This window comes from Chenopodium quinoa, unplaced genomic scaffold, assembly GCF_001683475.1.
Source record: "Chenopodium quinoa cultivar QQ74 unplaced genomic scaffold, ASM168347v1, whole genome shotgun sequence".
NCBI lineage: Eukaryota > Viridiplantae > Streptophyta > Magnoliopsida > Caryophyllales > Amaranthaceae > Chenopodium > Chenopodium quinoa.
In genome coordinates, this window is record NW_018743503.1 from 937,648 (window position 1) to 958,455 (window position 20,808).

At 36.4% G+C, this 20,808-nt stretch overlaps 2 protein-coding genes across 2 annotated transcripts; both read left to right on the forward strand.

Moving 5' to 3' along the window:
- Window positions 1-656: 656 nt before the first annotated feature.
- On the forward strand, window positions 657-4,479 carry LOC110739510 (trans-resveratrol di-O-methyltransferase-like). Its single transcript, XM_021919958.1, has 2 exons — window positions 657-1,494; window positions 3,937-4,479. Exons 1-2 carry the CDS (start codon window positions 709-711, stop codon window positions 4,243-4,245), a joined length of 1,095 nt encoding a protein of 364 aa, XP_021775650.1. The 5' UTR covers window positions 657-708; the 3' UTR covers window positions 4,246-4,479.
- A 3,018-nt stretch (window positions 4,480-7,497) lies between these two features.
- On the forward strand, window positions 7,498-11,467 carry LOC110739511 (trans-resveratrol di-O-methyltransferase-like). The gene is made up of 2 exons (XM_021919959.1): window positions 7,498-8,950; window positions 10,947-11,467. Exons 1-2 carry the CDS (start codon window positions 8,159-8,161, stop codon window positions 11,253-11,255), a joined length of 1,101 nt encoding a protein of 366 aa, XP_021775651.1. The 5' UTR covers window positions 7,498-8,158; the 3' UTR covers window positions 11,256-11,467.
- The last annotated feature ends 9,341 nt before the right edge of the window (window positions 11,468-20,808 follow it).

A 20,808-nucleotide genomic window follows, 5' to 3' on the forward strand; every position in this document is an offset into this window, starting at 1 on the left:
TATTATTTTGTTATAATTTTTAATAATAGACAATTAAAAATATTAATGGTCAAAGTTACTTCTCGACAAATATTCCGGTTCAATTGATGCATTTTAAAAGGGGGGGGGGGTTGTTACTAAGCATTTGAACTGTTGAACATACCTCATGGATTTTACTACTAATTTTAGGATATATAGTTGACAACTTATGTTATACCCAAAGACTTTTTCTTTCAAACACACTACATATACTCCCTCCACTTCATAATAATAACAATACTTTTCTTTTTCATCCATTTTGTAATTAGTGAAACATTTCCTTACATGGTAAGTACCTACTAATATTTTATTATTGCTCTCTTTTACCAATTCCACTTACACTACCAATGCCCACTAAGCCTTTACTTTCCCTTATTTTTTTTAAACTGGGATTACTTTTAGTGAACTTAAATTATTTTTTCTAGAATTTAAATTATTTTTACTGAACTAAAATTAATTTTGTGAACAAAATTTATCTTTGCTAAACTGAAATTAATTTTACTGATTTCTATTATATTTTTTTTTCCTTAAAAGAAACTGATTTTACTAAACTGAAATTAATTTTACTAAACTGAAATTAAACATTTACTTTATTAAAATTATTTTTATTCAGACAATTAGAGTACTATAAAGCTTTAGTGCTACACTACCATTTTACCATCAAACCTTCCAGAAAACATTGTAAAAGAAATGGATCAAGCAAACATCTATCCCGAAGAAGAAGCAAAAGAGCAACTACTAGATGCACAAGCTCATATATGGAGGCATGTTTTCTACTTTCTCAAATCCATGGCCTTAAAATGTGCTATTCAACTAGGCATTCCAGACACCATTCATAAACATGGCAAACCAATGACTCTAAAAGAGCTAGCCAATTCACTTCCTATCATCCCTAACAAAGCTACTTCTCTTTCGCGCTTAATGCGACTTCTTGTATCCTCCAAATTCTTCTCTATGAAAACTTTAGCCAACGGCGAAGAAGGATTCGCTCTTAATTTGAGCTACCAGCTTCTGTTGAAAGATCACCCTCTTTCACAAGCTCCCTTTGTTATTGGAATCCTTGATCCGCGGCTTGTTGGTCCATCTCATTATTTAAGTAGTTGGTTCGAAAGCGAGGCTGAATCTTCTTTCCATATTGCTTATGGGAAAAGTGTTTGGGAATTTGCTGGCCATGACTTGGAATTTAATGATATCTTCAACCAAGCCATGGAAAGTGATTCTCGTTTTGCTACCAGCTTGTTGGTCACCAACAATGTTTTTAAAGGCTTATTTGAAGGTGTTGAGTCATTGATGGATGTCGGTGGTGGTAGCGGGGCGACGGCTAAGGCCATTTCTGAGGCCATCCCATGGTTGAAGTGCAGTGTACTTGATTTACCACAAGTGGTTGGACGGGTACAAAAAGATGGTTGCAACTTGAACTTTGTTGCTGGTGACATGTTTGAGGCTATTCCTCCTGCTGATACTGTCCTACTTAAGGTAAGATGACCCCAATTTCCACTAGTGAATTTGTCAAATTGAAAATGATAAAGATGTAGAAATAACAAAAATTGAAAATGCTTTTAAAAAATTACAAAGTCCCGATTAACATGTTATTGACAGGACAAGACTCACAATTCGAAGTGATCATTTTTTACCCTACATGTTATTGACCGCATTTAAATCTAAACCCAACTTACGCAGTAAATACGTATTTAATACTTTATTAGGGATGATTTCATGGTTGTCGTTTGAAAAATAACCATATTTTTAAAATTGAACGGTTAACATTTAATGAATTTTGAATTATATGTAGTATATAAATGTGAATATTAATTAAATACCAATGCAATTATTTTTTAATAAAATATTTATTTATTTTCTTTTTTTTTTTAATTTTATTAATTAAATATCAATGTAATCAGTTCTACTCTTTGGTATTATATAGATTTGTAGATTATACCTTGTACTCCCTTGGTTTTTTTTTTAAAAAAATTATTTTCTTATTTTTCATTTTGATATATATATTTGTTTTAGATTCGCACATTTATACTTTCTTACCTCAACACTGAGCCCATGTTTCCTATAAAAAAAATATATTGAGCCCATATTTTATTGTATATTAATATTAATGTCTGCATGCAATTATTTCTATCTTCCCTATATCCAAATTAGTCAAAAAAGCACCTACACACTTTCTAAATTGCTTTTTCAGTCTCACTTGTTTATGCTCTAAATTGCTAATGTCTCTACGCAGCTATGTAACAGTCTCACTTTTTTATGTTCTAAGAACATAAATATATATATATATATATATATATATATATATATATATATATATATATATATATATATATATATATATATAGTTATAAATGAACGGAGAAAATATCTTCTTTTGATTGCCTTCCAAATTTGCTACTCAATCTAAAATTATAGTTTGAAATATAGAGGCTGTTAAATACATAAATTGCTATAAAAAATAGAAAGATAAATTTTATTGTTGTTTAATCACGTTTGTCAATAGTCAATACATAAATTTTTATCCGTAAATATCTATATCTCACATAAGTGTTTTTTCTTATGTATAGATGAAATATTATAGTTGGAAAAATATAATCTATTAAATAATAGGAAAAATTGCTTTAAATAATACAACTTTTAGCCCGTCCGCTAAAAGCAAGTCCACCTTTTGATTATCCCAGAATAATACCACCTTTGGGGGGTGTCCACTTTAAACAGGTTGTAACCTGTTGGTAACCCGATTAATAGGTCATGTAGGACATGTGTCAATATTTTATTAGTTTGACAATTTAATTTTTTTTTTTTTAGTTTTTACAAGATATTTAATAATATTAATCACTTTAGTATTATTTTTTTATTGGTATTTTTTTTTTGAACAAATTTTTTTATTGGTTTTGTAAATTTAATTTGATTTTTTAAGAATTATTTAATATTTTAATTTTAAAAATATAAATAATAATAATAAATAAATGAAAAAACAAAGGAAAAAAAACCAAAAATGCTCACAGCACCACCCTTCCCCTTCTACCACTGCGAAGTCCAGATCCAGCTTAGCCCCCACCCCGCCGACCACCGTCTCCCCTGATCACAGAAAACGACCGGCGCCCAAACCCCTCTTCCCGACCTTTCTTCCTCTCGCCTCCTCCGTCTCCCAAACACCCCCATTTGACGCGCCGGAATAACAACCCTGTAATCCCAGCCTCGACCCCGAAAAACGCCGGCAAACCACCTAACTACCCCAAAAACCCAACCCCGACCCCAAAAACCCCACCCTAGCCCCGAAAATCCCCCTACCCATGCAGAAATTGAATCGTGCAGCCCTTGCGCGTTTCAGTCACCGTCCCTCCACGCTGCTGCCGCTCCAACACCTCGCAACAACCTCCGTGGGTAAGGGAGATGGATTTCGGGTAGGGGTTTGCTAGTTTGGGGGAAGAGGGAAGAGGGAAAGAGGGGAAGGATCGGTAAGGGAGCCGGCGTCGGCGCCGGAGGGGGGATCTGGGCGTGGCCGGCAACGGCGGGCAGGGAGTGGGGCGCGCCGGAGAAAGGGAAGTAGGTGGTAGCTGGGGTTTTTTTTTAAAAAAAAAAGTTATTTTAATTATATTAATTGTTAACCATAACTAAAGTTGTATGTAAGAGTTAATTAAAGTGTTAAACGAAGTTATTAAAAAAATAAAATAAAAAGGTTAACCGGTCATTAAGGTTGCAGGTAAAAAATACTGTTTAAAGCGGACACTCCCTAAAGATGGTATTATTTTGGGATAATCAAAAAGTGAACTTGTTTTTAACGAACGGGCTAAAGGTCGTATTATTTAAAGCAATTTTTTCTAAATAATATCAAAAATCAAAATGTCTCAATTAATTTAAACTGTAGAATTATGATTTATTCAATCTAAAAAGTGCACTTTATACAATATGCAGTGGATATTGCATGATTGGAGTGATATAGATTGCATTAAAATATTGCAAAAATGCAAAGAGGCAATTCCGACCAAAAAGCAAGGAGGTAAAGTGATTATCATTGATATAGTTGTGGATCCACAAATGAATAAGAACAAAAACTCTGATGTTCAATTATTACTTGATATGGAGATGATGTTCGTCACTGGTGGAGGAAAAGAACGAACTAAACAAGAATGGGAGAATATCTTCATTATTGCTGGTTTTAGTGATTTTATAATTCTTCCTATATTGGGTTTAAGGTCAGCAATTGTGGTATATCCTTCATAAATTTGTATTTTCTGTATTGGTTTCTAGGAAGAGTGTTGTGGCCAAATAATTGAATGGATTTTTGTATGATAAGCTTTTTGATTATGAGCGTGTTAAAATTGATTGGTGTGGTTTTGTGTATTTTTCACTCGTTTGAAGAAACAGTATGGTAGAAACCTTGTTTTGTATATTGATCAACAAGTTTGACCATGTATGATATCAAAGATATAAATTTGACTGTTTGGAACGGGTCAATGGAAATGTCAAAATTAGGGAGTCATCAATAAAATTTGGGTAAAATACATATTGATGTTTGAATCTCATGAACGGGGACAAACCAAAGGCTGCCAAATTTATGTATCAAAGTTACACCACCCTTCATAGATCCTATTGACCAATGAATCCGTATACTTTTGAAGCATTTAGAATTTGGATATGTACAAATTTCACCTTGAGTTAGTGCTCGAAACAACTTGACCTCTAAAATATGATATTTACTACCCGTTTTTGAAAATTCGACTCACTTATTATTCATATGGTCAAATTAAATAAATTTGATCACATTTTATGATTTATACAATAAAAATAAATTAACAAGTTTGATCTTATTAGTTTCCCCTTATGATAATTTTTTTAAATATCAACTTTTAAAAACTTATACATAGTCGAAGCTATTAATGGTAAAAAATGTTCATTGAAGACCATGCAAATGCAAAGTGACTCAAACTTTCAGAAACAGAGGGAGTATGAATAATGTAGTTAAAATGTTGAATATCATACGAACAACAATTTCAGAATCTTTGAGTATTGCTAATTGTGTATATGAATTCAAACAACATGAGATTTATATGATTTTAAATTAGTTAGTGATTAAAATTCATCATTGAATATTATGGTCATCGAAGATATAATGATAAAATCAAACGTCATTAATTCTCAACATTCTATACTAATACTAATGAGTTGCAACAGCAATGCCGTGAAATAGGCTTTGAAAATCAGTACAAGCTGAAATAGACATTATATTGATTGCTGAAAAGGTTAGCTTGTTCAAGAATCATTACCTTAGACAAATCACCGGGTCTCAAGAATTCAATGCAACAAAATGTACTACAAATATCAAATCCATCCAAGACAAGTATTACTCATAGAGATGGAATTAGAACGTCGAGTGTGGTGGAAACTACCATTAATATCGAGTGTCGACGTGGACACTACCCCTAATGTCGAGTTTCGACGTGGACATGCCCAGGCCAAGCCATTTCTCCTTTAGAAACAATCTTTAGAAGTGGCATAAAGAAGAAAATCGAACGCAAACTTCCAAAAAAGGGAAAGAAACACATTACAGATGTGGCATGATTGGCATTATCATGGACTTAGTTGTCGATCAAACATTTAGTAGCTAGAGTTGTATCAAACTTTTGTAAAAGGTAAAGAGAAAATAATGAAGCAAATGTTGTAAACGAGGAAAGTGCTCTTGGATTTAGCTTTGATGTGTCTAATTTTTTCATGAATAACATTAAAACTAGCATTTATGTTTTTTCCGATCCGAAGAAAAAATATATTATTTAGACTAATTTTAGATGGTCAATCTGCTACTATGATATGCATGATGTTATTCTTTGAAGTATTTTACTTATGTATTTATAATTTGATTTATCTATGAAGTAACTTTATTTTACATTAATTAATTTAAACTAATTTAGGGTGTGTTTGGTTCGGATAATGGAAAGGAAACAAATAAGAGGGGGAAAAAGAATCATTTAACTATTACCTTTTCATTTGTTTGGTTTAACCATGGAAAGGAATCGGTTAAACTTACTCCCTTTGTTTTTGTTTGGTTTACCTAATAGGAAGGAATCACTTGAAAATGCAACTACTTATATAATAGGAAACTTTTGCTATATGAGCAATTTTACTTGATTGAGTCACATACAATCATTAAAATACCATAAAATCAAGTTAGCTATAATACTAAATTGATGATCACTATTAGCTAATAACTAATCATGCAAAAGGTATTGAAAATTAACTAATACCCATGTCTGAATGTGCCAAAATTTTACCCTGAATCACAATTATTGAATCAATAAATTAAGCAAACTGTATGTGAGATAGAATGAAAAGGGAGGAAGACGGGATAAAAACCAAAAAGAGCACTCAAACTTTATTGAGCATTTCATGAAACACCTAGTAGGCAGGCATTAATGCAATATACAAAATTGAACAAAAATTATGTATTCACTAACCAAAACCCCAATATAACCAACAATATTATCAATAATATTGAACAAATATATACACAAAAGTTCCAACAATAGTATAATTTACTCACAAAATAGTTTTTGATGACAAATTTTCAACCAAAAACAAATAAAATCAACGTATATAAATGATAAAAAAAATAATTAAAAGCTAAAAAAAATTACAAACAATTGCAAGAATTACTGATGAAGATCCAAAGTCCAATCTCACGCCTCTCCAGAAGATAGCAGCTAGCATTGTAGATAGCTAGTACAGAGAAGAGGAGTGAGAAAATGAAATGTTGGGAGTGAAGAAGAGAAATAGGATTTTTGTGATTGATGAGGGTAAGGGTATTTGTTACCCTAAGTTTTTGAGAGGTAACAAATAAGGAGTAACAATTACCTTTTAGCTAGTAATGGTAATTGTTATCATGCCTTTTAACCAAATAGTTGATAACGGTATCGATTTAATCAAATCCGTTTTCAAACTAAAAAATACACCAACCAAATGCCCCATTAGTATTTATTATATGAAGATATGGATGGATCTACTTTATGTTGGATCGAAATATATATTAATACCTTTTGTTTCGTGGCAGACAACACGTATTTTTTTTTTTTTTTTTAAAGTGTTACACTTTCAGTTTTGGAAAATTACTACATTTTAGTATTACTTCTCTTTATGCTCTCTCATGATCCCCACTCAAAATCTACTATTCCCTCCGTGTTTTTTAATTAAAATATATGTCTCTTGAGCACATAAGTCAGTGCAGAATTTTGACTAATAAAATCTTTAATTATCAGTAATTAAATTTATAAAGATAGAATCAGGCCCGACTTTAGCCGGTGCAGCCTGCGCAACCGCTTAGGGCCTCTGGGGCCTTAAATTAATACAATATATACATTTTGTTGTGCATTAGATACAGTATAAATGTTGTGTCTCAGCAGCAAATGCCTAAGTGTAGAGTCCTTTCTTGAGGAAAATACGATGTTCGATTCCCATTTACTTCTTTGTTCAGTTTTTCTTTCTTTTTAGATACTCCCCTATTTTTAAATATGTGCCCTATTTTTTATTTTAGAAGATTTAGATACTCCCTCTATCTTTAATTATGTGCTATGTTTTTTTTTTTTTTTTTTTTTTTTCCGACCTTTTTTTTGAATAAGCACTCTTATATTTTGGAAGTAGTAAAAATATTTTAATACTCCATACTTTTTCTCCAATCCCCGACTCAATTTCATTTTTTAAGAAATATTTTCCATTCTCTCTCTCTTCTTCTCTACAATAACGTATTAATACTTTTATAATTTTTTTTTTTATTTTTTTTTATTTTTTTTGTTTTCAGCATGTTTCTCTTGAATATCAATTTAAAATTTATCTCTTTGTTCTAAACCTTTGTGAAAAATCAAGCAGAGCACTTATTAAATGCGGGAGTATTATACATTTTATTTTTATTTTTTTTAAAAAAGGGCCTAATTTTATCTCAACTGCATAGGGCCTCCGTAATAGTTGGGACTACCCTAATTAGAATATTTATAAACTATTCATTAACACGATTCCAACAATTACTCACAATACTATCTATAATATTTTAATACTCTAATTACCCCAGTTAGACGACCATTATAAAGTTGTTAGCTGGAGCTACACTACCAACATACCATTAATCATTCTAGAAAAAACTTCAGAACAAATGGATTCACCCATCTACGCCAAAGAAGAAACAAAAGAGCAACTACTAGAAGCACAAGCTCATATATGGAGTCATGTTTTCTACTTTCTCAAATCCATGGCCTTAAAATGTGCAATTGAACTACGCATTCCAGACACCATTCAAAAACATGGCAAACCAATGACTCTTAAAGAGCTAGCCAATTCTCTTCCTATCCTCCCAAACAAAGTATCCTCTCTTTCGCGCTTAATGCGCCTTCTTGTATCCTCGAAATTCTTCTCAATGAAAACCTTACTCAACGGCGAAGAAGGATTTGTTCTTACATTGAGCTCCCAACTTCTGTTGAAAGCTCACCCGCTTTCGCAAGCTCCATTTGCTCTTACAACGCTTTCTTTACTAACCGAACAATCTTCTCATCTAAGCAATTGGTTTCAAAGTGAGGTTGAGTACGAATCTCCCTTCCAAATAGCTCATGGAAGGAAGTTTTGGGAACATGCTTGCCATGAACCGATGTTGAACGAGTATTTTAACAGTGCTATGGAAAGCGATTCTCGATTCGTTACGAGCCTATTGGTGACAAACAAACAATTCAAGGGATTACTTGACGGAGTGGATACGTTGGTCGACGTTGGCGGCGGCAATGGGACGACTGCTAAGGCCATATCCGAGGCCTATCCATCGTTGGTATGTACTGTACTTGAGTTGCCACATGTGGTTGAGGATTTACAAGGGAATGATAATAATGGCAACGTGATTTACGTTGCTGGTAATATGTTTATGAAGGTCCCTCTTGCTGATGCTGTCTTACTTAAGGTGAGATGCTAGACTGCTAGATGTCTTTTTTTTTTTTTTTTTTTTTTTGGTACTACATACGCTTCGTATTACTCGCAACAAAGAAATATTTTATGTCTCACAAATAATACACTTTTGTTGTGAGTAATGTGATTTTGTTCTAGTTTCATTTACATCTTTTCTTTTTGTATGGACTAAAAAACTAAACAATCTGCGATCACTACCACGTAAATAATCGATACGCTAATACCACGTTTTCTTCACTTTAAAAAATGATTATTATTTAGTAAAAATAATTTAATCTCCACTCTATAAAAATAAGCTCAGTTCAATATAAATACTCCATATTTTTTAATCAATTAAAAATTATTAATTTTAAAGAACAAAATATGACAAAAACCAGTACTACAATATTTTTCAATCACTAAAATAATTTAAACTTTTACAAAAATTAAATTTCAGTAAAAATAATTTTATTTAATAAAAAATAAGGTGAAGAGAGTAGGGCCTTATAGATTTTTGTTGTTCTAAGTTGAAATTTTAATTCACATAACTTTTAGTGTACCTTTCCATTTCCTCTGAAATGTGGGCTTTTATACTTCGTCTTATAATATAGTGTATTGTTTAAATTTCATTTTAGCTTTCCAAAAATGTCCTGTATGCTTCTATTCATTTAATTACTACCAGTCTGCAACTTTAAATTTTTTTATTTTTTATTTTTTATTTTTTATCACACAAATAGTCAAATAATAACCAAAGTTACACATATTATGTAACAGAGGTAGCATATATTTTTTTGTGCATAGTTATGTTAATATCTCAATTATATATATATATATATATATTATTCTCCAAATATATCACTTTTAAGATTAAATTTGATTCATCTGATTTTATTTGAAATTATATTATTTTATATGACCTTTCTGAAAAGAACATGATTTATCTAGACATATTTTATTGGATGATACGAAAGGTCACAATCTATGTCTAAAAAATTGTCATAATCTTGTGTGGCACTTATTCTTTAGTGGCTTGTAATATATGACTCGTCAATTTTACTTTTACTAATGTTTCAAAAAAATTTAGTATAACGATGAATTGTAGGAATTGGATATGTAAGGGAATGAAGTTTAGGGAAATTAGTATACTTCCTCCGGTTTTAGTTATTTGCAATAAAGGGGTATTATTTGTGAGACATAAAATATTCCTTTGTTGCAAATAACTAAAATCGGAGGAAGTATACAAAGTCTTATAACTATGGTAAAAAATAAAAAATTTCCTTCTGTCGTGAAACCATTCACTAAAAATATAGAATTTTATTGCATATAATTTTTAAATTTTATTTTACTTCTGAATATCTATTATGAATATTTAATTTAACTACATTAAATATAATATTATTAAGCGTGCACATTAATGTATTTTAATTTTGTCTCCACTTGTGAAACGAAAACTGGCACCGTATATAATGTGTATCATATAATTCCCGATATTCTTTCAAATAAAATTATAATTCCCGATATTGTTTTTATTTATTATTTTTTTTTTAATTTTATTTTATTTGTTGTACTTATCTTAATTATTTAAAAATTATAATAAAATAAAAAAATTGATACTTCACATTGTAAAACTAATATATACATTGAAACACATCTAATGATGTTTTAATACAAAGTCAAAATATTTTATTATTATGAAACGAATGTAGAACAGAGAATTTTTGGTTAGAATTTTTAAAGTTTGATTATAATAAATGAAGATAGGAGCAACGAAAAATAACCAACGGAGTACAATATTACACGTTCATCGACTTTGTTTAATTCTCGTGCAAATGAAAAACCTACTTTATAATTTTAAACGATGATACTATTAAATATTTTAAGATGTGTAAGCTAAGAAACCACATACATACCCTTGTCATTTGTAGATGGTATTAAATCCACTAATTGTTTTCTATATTCTCAATAACATGAATAACGTGAGCCTACTGTTTGTATTTTATAACTATATGCAGTGGATTTTACATGATTGGAGTGACCATGATTGCATTAAAATACTTAAACAATGCAAAGAGGCAATTCCTAGCAAAAGTCAAGGAGGAAAGGTGATTATCATTGATATTGTGGTGGAGCCTCAAATTAAGAATTCAAAGCATTCAAATGCCCAAATTTTATTTGACATTGAAATGATGTCACTCTTTGGAGAGGGAAAAGAAAGAACTGAAGAAGAATGGAAAATACTATTTGTTAAAGCTGGTTTTAGTGATTACAAGATCCTTCCTATACTAGGTTTGAGGTCTGTTATCGTTCTTTATCCTATATAAGTTTTTGGTAGTAACTCCCATCTAGCACTGACTCATGAGAAAGATATACTTAGTATATCATCTATTCGAGTGCATGTACGTCATGATATGGCATAAGATGTTATTCTATGATTTCAACTACTACCTCTGTTTTTCTCTTTATAACAAAGAGCTATTATTTGTGAGACATAAAATATTTCTTTATTATGTATGTCATAATAGTTTGCTTTGTACTGAAAGTTACTTATCTAGTTAGGCCATAGCGTGTGTTTAATAATAATTCCAAGTTCTATGTATATAAGGATTTTAGTGATGATTTGGGTATTTTTACCTCGCCACACGTGGACCAACCAAAGCGTGACACGTGTCACCTAGGGAGAGCCCAAAGTGGATCTACTAGGACTAGACACGTGGCAGACAGATACCCAATATGGAATTGGCGGCCTTCAAGGCCCAATTCCCTAGACTTCCCAGAAACGGCGCAGCCCATTAATTCTAGGTTTCCGTAACTTAGGTAAGAGACACAAATCCCATTGACCCTATAAATAGGGAGATTTACCCCACTTTGTGAACAACATTCAATTATTGAAAAACACCCGATCTCGGAATCAGAGAAGATCTCACTTTACTTTTCGTACCTTTTTACATTCTCCGTACACGTTCTAACTTGACCATCGGATACAGAACTCCACCCAACCGGAGTCTCCGTTGCTTTGTAGGTACAGGCGTCCGGAGTCCAGACTTAGTGACGTAACTCTCCCAAGGGACACGGAAAATAATCCCGAAACATTTGGCGCCGTCTGTGGGGAGAATACATCTAAGATGGCTTCACAACAGTCTGTACCGCCTCCTAATGAGAAACGGCCTACGGCCGAAGGTGAGGTCTATTCGGATCATGACAGTGATGACGACTTTGAAGTTGAAACGTATGTGGCCCCTAATGGGTCACTCAGAACCAGACGCACCCGTCCCACGGAAAGAAGGGAACGGGGCGATGATCAAGCTGGTCCAAGTAAGTCATCCGGACAGCCGTCAGGACAACACCAGGCAGCGGAAGGCACAGCCCCAGTCACTTGAGACGAACTCATGAAATTCATGACAAGTTTCAAGGGGGAGATAAAGAACCTGATCAACAAGAGGACGGCTGGTTCCAACAGGGGTCAATCGGCCAAGAAGCCTTCTCTCTCTGAGAAGAACAAGACGGTTACTCCGCACCCTAAATCAAAGGAGGGGAAGCGGCCCTTGATCGATCTGACCAAGATTCGATTCCTTAAGACAGGGAAGAGGAAGGACATCCGGCATGTCCAGCCGGATGGCTCAAAGAAGACATACTCTGATGCCCAGTTCCTAATCGAGCAGAAGATAAACCAGCAACTATTTGAGTCAGATTCAACGTCGAGCTACCCAGACAGCTTCCAGAATACCTCAATGAGGTATTCTTAATCTGTACGAGAGTCATCCAAGTGGCCCATCCATCCACACTGGCCCTCAAATGATCCATTCGATCCCGTATGTGCCTCATTAGCCATACATGATGTATGGACAACCTTACGAAGACCAACGGGAAAAAACTTAGGAAGCAAAACCTTATTCCACCCTAAATTCATTCCTTCCCCTTCTCCTACTCGATTAACAGAATAAACACGAGCACAAAGCGGATGTATCGGAATTGAAAAAACACCCTGGACACTCATTTTATGATAATTGATCACAACTAGTTTATAGTTATCTTATAAGTAATGTACCCAAATCCAACGACATACTCATCTTTATACATAATAGGTTTAGGTTCAATACGTCGGATGTTGTTGATTGATGGGTTCCAAAGCATAAGGACACCCATGCTATCAGACAAACAAACTAATCCATCATACGAGGCGACGACATCTTTGAATTCTTCTGGAGGGTTTTGAAGTTTGGTGCGGCGTGGGAACGGATTAATGTAGCGGTAAAGATAGTATGTTAGGGATGATCTAAAGAGGAGCAAGTGTTTGTTTGAATGGCGGGAGAAGGATTTGTGATGGTGTAGATCTGACTCGATAAATTTCGGGTTTATGATTAGAGAGCACCATGATTTTGAAACGGTGAGGAATTTTACAGGGATTTTGAAGGGAGTTTTTCGAGGAATTAAAGGGTGAAGATCGGATGGTTGTATTTGTTTTCTGCCATTGATAAACGAAAGAAATTGTAATTCACAGGAATTTTAAAAGAAAGTTTTTCCAAAATTGAGGAGGTGAATGACTGAATGAATTGATATATCTGGTATATATGCCTATATGAAGTATATATAAGACATAAATAAGCAATATATAAGATGAGTAGTAAAAAGATAAATTTTGGGAACCGAAGCACATATTTACATAATTACATAATTACATTTACAGTTACACCTGTAGGGTTCCGTAGTGACCCACAATACGCGGAATACAACCCACCAACACTCGCCCCCATAATAAATGTAATTAACAAGCAAAACATAATTAAAAAGCATAAGAAAGGATAAAAGATTATACCTTTCACGCGTGCTTCGCTCAACTATGAGCTCTTACTTGAACCCCGAAAACACGAGGCCTCCGACAGGATCGTACCCTCGAACCCGACCTGAGCGTCCTAAGCCTCGAATGTTAGTCGAGGCCCGGACAAATAAAACTAAGATTTTTATGAATTCAAGGTTTACTCAAATCAAGAGTTGCCTTTTTAATTCTACTCAAGTGTTTTCATTCCCAATACCCATGCCTTGGTATTTATAGGGAAATGGACCCTTGATTTCCAATCTCCCATCAATGTGGGAGAGTTGGTAAATTCAATAATTTCTTTAATTCCAAATTATATAAATAATTAAATCAATCACTAATAGACAAGTGGCGCAATTAGGGGCTAATGAGTCATGCCCAAGGTTAGGCGGGGGGGACCATTGTTTTGCTCCCCAAGGCTTTGCTTGGTCCCCACAACCACACACAAACCGACTTCAAGGAGGGTTGTGCTGGCTGCCAGCTAGCATGCCAGCTAGCGCTGCCAGCTAGCACCAGCCAGCAGCTTTGCATCCCCAGCCAGGTAGTGCGTGCTGGTGCTGGGCGATGCTTGGCGCTGGTGCTGCGTGCTAGTGTTGTGCGCTTCTAGCATGCTATGCTGGCGCTGGCCCAACACTCCCACGCAATCACTTGCACACACACGCAGCTACGCACAACCATGCCAGCCAGCCCCTCACGCACGCAAGGCCTAGCATGCGTGCTGCTAGCGAGCCACACATGCTGGGCTTGGTGTTGGGCGATGGTGCACACGCACACACGCACGTGCTTAGCACTGCGATGGTGCTGTGCGTGGTGCTAGGGCTGCTATGGCGCCTAGGCATGATGCTAGGGCTGCGATGGCGCCTAGGCATGGTGCTAGGGCTGCGATGGCGCCTAGGCATGGTGCTAGGGCTGTGATGGTGGCTAGGAACCCTTGGCACGCATAGTACGCCTAGCACACCATGGTGCACTTAAGTTCATGTTGAGCCAGCCTAGTCTAGCAGTCCACATGGCTAGGCCAGTGCGATGCTACGGCTACGCTTATACTTGTCGCTTGTGATTTTGCGACGCTCGGTCTCGACGCCTTAGGCTCGATATCTGACATCTGTATTCGTAAAACTCTGTCGACTCATTAAATCCTTCGGATTAATTCGCCGTCTCGGATCGGTTGTTCGATTGGGTTCGACCCGAAGGGTTCAGTTAAGATTAAGCTGTAATATTAATTATACCTTAATATTACTGATCGGAAGCGGCCTCCACCTAGGCATTCCGATCACTTGACCTTACTGAAGAATTAGCTCTGTAATAATTCTGAACCCTCTATCAGAACAATACACTTGTTGGAAGGGCACCATTCCTTTCAATCTCCCACTTGTCCTTCCGGACAAGTGTGCATATAGTGTATAGCCCATCTCCTATGTCACTTAATGTCTCTTCGTGAACTATTACGTAAGATTCATCGTCATCCTTTTTACGTTCAGAAGTGTTTCTCGATCTCCGAGTTTGACTGTCAATAAGCAGATGATTTCTAAAATCCATCTGAGCACGACCATGCTTTTTCACAGTCTCGCTCTTCGAGCGGCCTTGTAAACAACAAAGACATATTCCCTATTGTTGATAGGGGGAAATTCCCAGTCTTGCATTGTAAGTGTCTCTTACTAAGAGGACCTAATCTCCTGAGTGTTCCCGTTATGATCCCCAGTTACGGAAGACGTTAGGCAACATCAAAAAGACTAGTACTCAAACAAGAAAACTTCACAATACTCATGGTCAAGGAAACGAGTTATGATAGCTATAATGAGAAATGTACTTATGACAATTTCGGATCTCTTAAAGTACTCTCATAGGTCGATCCAGTGTAGTTCCAAACTAGCAACTCTGCAAATGATTTATGACCATCATGTCCTTGCAGCACAAGAAACGATGCTGTAAATCATACTGCACACTAATCTTTGATGGTCATCAATCGTCCATCAGTTAAATGACCTCGATTAGGGATAATTTTTTATTTAAATATTCAATGTTCACTTAAGAGGTGTTTCTTTATCCAAGACATGGTCATGATACCCTGTTTTGAATATTTCCATAGATCGAATGGACTCATTATTTAATTCTAAACCACAATTAAATAGCAATGGAGTGAAAAATAATTTTGCACAAAAATTAATTACTCCATTAATGAATGGTTTCAATACAGTGTCTTACATTAAAACATCTAGTTTAATTAAAACACATGTACAGGGAATTTCAAAGCCAGTCTCTGATGTGCTTGATTCCCATTGCCTCAACTTGCTTGTTGTGTTTCACTTGAGGCAAAGGTAGTCAAAGGATCGACCACATTATCATCCGTGCCGATCTTGCAAATTCAGATTTCACCTTCGGATTTCCATTCCCTTATCATGTGAAATCGCCATTGGACATATTTGACCTTCTAGTGCTCTCTTGGCTCTCTAGCCTGAGCGATAGCTCCATTGTTGTCACAGTAGAGATCTATCGGACCCTTAATGGAGGGTACAACACCAAGTTCACTGATGAACTTGCGAATCCAAACAGACTCCTTAGCAGCTTCTGAAGCAGCCAAGTATTCGGCTTTAGTTGTAGAGTCTGCAGTTGTGCTCTGCTTGGCACTCTTCTAGCTAAACGCTGCTCCATTCAGACAGAATATGTATCCTGACTATGACTTGAGTCGTCTCTGTCAGTTAGGAAGCTAGCGTCGGTGTAACCTTCAAAAACCAAGTCTTTATGGCCACCATAAACCAGGAATTTATCCTTGTTCCTTTTCAGGTACTTCACGATATTCTTGGCCGCAGTCCAATGCGCCTCTCCTGGTTTTGATTGGTATCGGCTCGTAGCACTCAAGGCATACGAGACATCTGGCCTGGTACATATCATGGCATACATGATCGACCCAATTAGCGAAGCATATGGAATCTGATCCATTCTCTCTCTCTCAACAGGTGTCTGTGGACACTGTTTCTTGCTGAGAGTTACGTCATGGGACATGGGTAGATGCCCTCTCTTGGCATTCTCCATGTTGAATTGTGCCAGTACTTTATCAATGTAAGTACTCTGGCTCAATCCAATCATCCTAGCTCTTAGATCTATCCCTGTAGATCTTGATGCCCAATATGTACTTTGCCTCTCCTAAGTCTTTCATTGAAATGCACTTTCCCAACCAGCCCTTTACAGACTCCAGTAATTTTGTGCTGTTTCCAATGAGCAGTATGTCATCGACATATAGGACTAGGAATGCGATGTCACTCCCACTGACCTTCTTGTATACACATGATTCATCTGGATTCTTGATAAAACTAAACTTGCTGATGGCTTCATCAAATCGCAGATTCAAACTCCTGCTGGCATGCTTTAGTCCATAAATGGACTTCTTAAGCTTGCAAACCTTTCCAGCGTTGCTCGGATCGACAAAACCTTCTGGCTGTTTCATGTACACAATTTCTTCCAAAATCCCATTTAGGAAGGCGGTTTCGACATCCATCTTCCATATTTCATAATCGTAATATGCAGGAATCTCTAGAATAATCCGGACAGACTTTAGGATTGCAACCGGTGAAAAGGTTTCATCATAGTCAATCCCGTGGATTTGTCTATAACCTTTTGCCCCCAGTCTAGCCTTGTATATAGATACATTTCCATCCTTGTCTGTCTTCAATTTGAAGATCCATTTGCAACCAATGGGTGTGTACTATCGGGCAAATTCACCAAGTCCCAGACTTGATTTTCAGATATGGAGTCCATCTCGGATTTCATGGCTTCTTTCCATTTAGAAGAGTCAAGGCTCGTCATAGCTTGCTTGTATGTCGCTGGCTCATCTTCATCCATAACTAGGATGTCTTGATCATCGGCTAAGACAATACCAAGGTATCTGTCTGGTTGAGATCTTTGCCGTTGCGACCTACGAGGGGTAATAGGTTGAGCATTTACATTGTATGTTTGATTCTGATCAATCTTCTCAGCTACTTCCAAAGCACTTAGATTGTCAGTTTTATCAGATTGACTTTGTTGCTCGTCCTCTCGAACTTCGTCGAGTTCGATTTTCCTCCCACTTGTCATTTCGGAAAGGTGTTCCTTCTCCAAAAAGACACCATCACGAGTAACAAACACTTTGTTCTCGGATTTATTGTAGAAGTAATACCCTTTGGTTTCTTTTGGATATCCCACAAAGAAACACTTATCCAATTTGGGGTGAAGTTTGTTCGAAATTAATCGTTTGACATATGCTTCGCATCCCCAAATCTTGAGAAAAGACAACCTAGGAGGTTTCTTAGTCCATAATTCATATGGAGTCTTTTCAACAGCTTTTGACGGAGCGCGGTTCAGTGTTAGTGCCGCGGTTTGTAGCGCATGTCCCCAGAAAGAGATAGGAAGTTCACTAAGACCCATCATTGATCGAACCATGTCTAACAAGGTTCGATTCCTCCGTTCGGATACTCTGTTCCATTGGGGAGTTCCGGGAGGTGCCAACTCTAAAAGAATACCATTTTCTTTCAAGTGATCGTCGAATTCATGGCTCAAATATTCGCCACCTCGATCCGATTGAAGTGCTTTAATGTTCTTGCCAAGTTGATTTTCATCTTCTTTCTGAAATTCTTTGAATTTCTCAAAGGATTCAGATTTATTCGACATTAAGTAGACATAGCCATATCTACTAAAATCGTCGGTGAAGGTGATGAAAAATCGGTAACCTTGTCTTGTGGGTGTACTCATTGGTCCATATACATCAGTGTGTATTAGACCTAATAAGTCACTTTCCCTTTCTCCCTACTTGGAGAATAACTGTTTTATCATCTTGCCTAATAGACATCCTTTGCAATTTTCAAACAACTCCAAGTCGAATGAGTCAAGAACACCTTCTTGTAGAAGTTTCTTGATGCGTTTGACGTTAATATGGCCAAGACGACAATGCCACAAGTAGGTTTGATTCGACTCGATGGTCTTAGCCCTTTTGGCGGTATCATCAATATTATAGAATTGTTTGTCAAGAGAAAGCACATAAAGACCATTTTCTGAATATGCTTTACCATATAAAACATTATCGAAATAAAATGAATAACTATTGTTCTTAATTCGAAATTCAAAACCTTTCACGTGGCGCTGGTGCTGCTTAGTCCCCACAACCACACACAAACCGGCTTCACGGAGGGCTGTGCAGGCTGCAAGCTAGCACCAGCTTGCAGCCTTGCATCCCCAGCCAGGCAGTGCGTGCTGGTGCTGGGCGATGCTTGGCGCTGGTGCTGCTTGCTAGTGCTGTGCGCTGATAGCATGCTATGCTGGCGCTGGCCAAGCAGTCGCACGCAATCTCTCGCACACACACGCAGCTACGCACAGCCATGCCAGCCAGCCCATCACGCACGCAAGGCCTAGCATGGTGCTGTTAGCGAGCCATGCATGCTGGGCTTGGTGCTGGGCAATGGTGCACACGCACACGCACACACGCACGTTCCTAGCACTGCGATGGTGTTGTGCGTGGTGCTAGGGCTCCAATGGCGCCTAGGCATGATGCTAGGGCTGCGATGGCGCCTAGGCATGGTGGTAGGACTGCGATGGCGCCTAGGCACCCTTGGCACGCATGGTGCGCCTAGAACACCATGGTGCACCTAAGCTCATGTTTAGCCAGCCTTGTCTAGCAGTCCACATGGCTAGGCCAGTGCGATGCTACGGCTACGCTCATACTTGTCGCTTGTGATTTTGCGACGCTCGGTCTCGACGCCCTAGGCTCGATATCCGACGTATGTATTCGTAAAACTTCGTCGACTCATTAAATCCTTCGGATTAATTTGTCGTCTCGGATCGGTTGTTCGATTGGGTTCGACCCGAAGGGTTCAGTTAAAATTAAGCTGTAATATTAATTATACCTTAATATTATTGATCGGAAGCGGCCTCCACCTAGGCATTTCGATCACTTGACCTTACTGAAGAATTAGCTCTGTAATAATTATGAACCCTCTATCATAATAATACACTTGTTGGAAGGACACCATTCCTTTCAACACCGCCCTTTATTTTTATTTTATTTTTAAAAAAATTAAATACAACTAATAACACCGCCCTTGATTTTTATTTTATTTTAAAAAAAAAAATCAAATACGAGTAATAGACCTTTTTGGTTTTGATGTTTAATTGTTGATTACATTAGATAAAAAAAAAAGGGAAAAAAAACTCTTAAAATATCTAATTTAACAAAAACACTATTATTAATAACTTGGTTTTGATGTTGAGTTATTGATTACATTAGATAAAATTTCTTGTATTTATTTATGGCATTTACAATTTTGTTCCTTTGGCATCGAAATCACAATTCTAACATACGTATATTTTTTTTTTGGAAGTAAAATATGGATGTCTATTTCCCATTTTCCCTATGTTAATTTGTTGTTAAACAACGCTCCCATTTTACTAGGCATCGCTCACATATTTAACATGAATTTTCATATTTACCCCTCGTAAATAAATACCCACGACACTCACTCACGACACTAACAACACTCATTTCTGAAATCACATTTTACTCTCATACTTCCTCTCATTTTATCTCTTTAAAATTAAAAAAAAAATTAAGTAAAATCTGGAGGAAAAAAAAAAAAAAAAGTAAACATCTACAACCCACCACTGACAGCCACCAATCCGAGGAGGCGAGCAGTAATCCGGCGATGGCGGACCAGCGGTGTTTCGGAGTTTTTGCAGTCTCTCGAGAGAGTTACGATTCCAAGAATGCGCGTCGACCGTCTGTACCTGCAAAACACGGAAACTCCGGTTGGGTGGAGTTCCGCCTCCGACGATCAAGTTAAAACGTTTCCGGATGTCTAAAAGTGCAAAATGTAAAGGTTTTTCTCTCTGATCAGAGAGAATTCTGCAATTAATATTGCTCGATTTTTTTATGTATTTATGAATGTGTAATAAATGAGGATTTTCCTCTATTTATAGTGGAAGGGGATCAGTTCGCCTTTAAGGGTTTAAGTGCCACGTGTCAGCAGAAGATTGGATCTTCTTGGGTCTCTCTAAGGTTGACACATGTCAGCATGCTATAGGGCCACGTGAACAGGGTA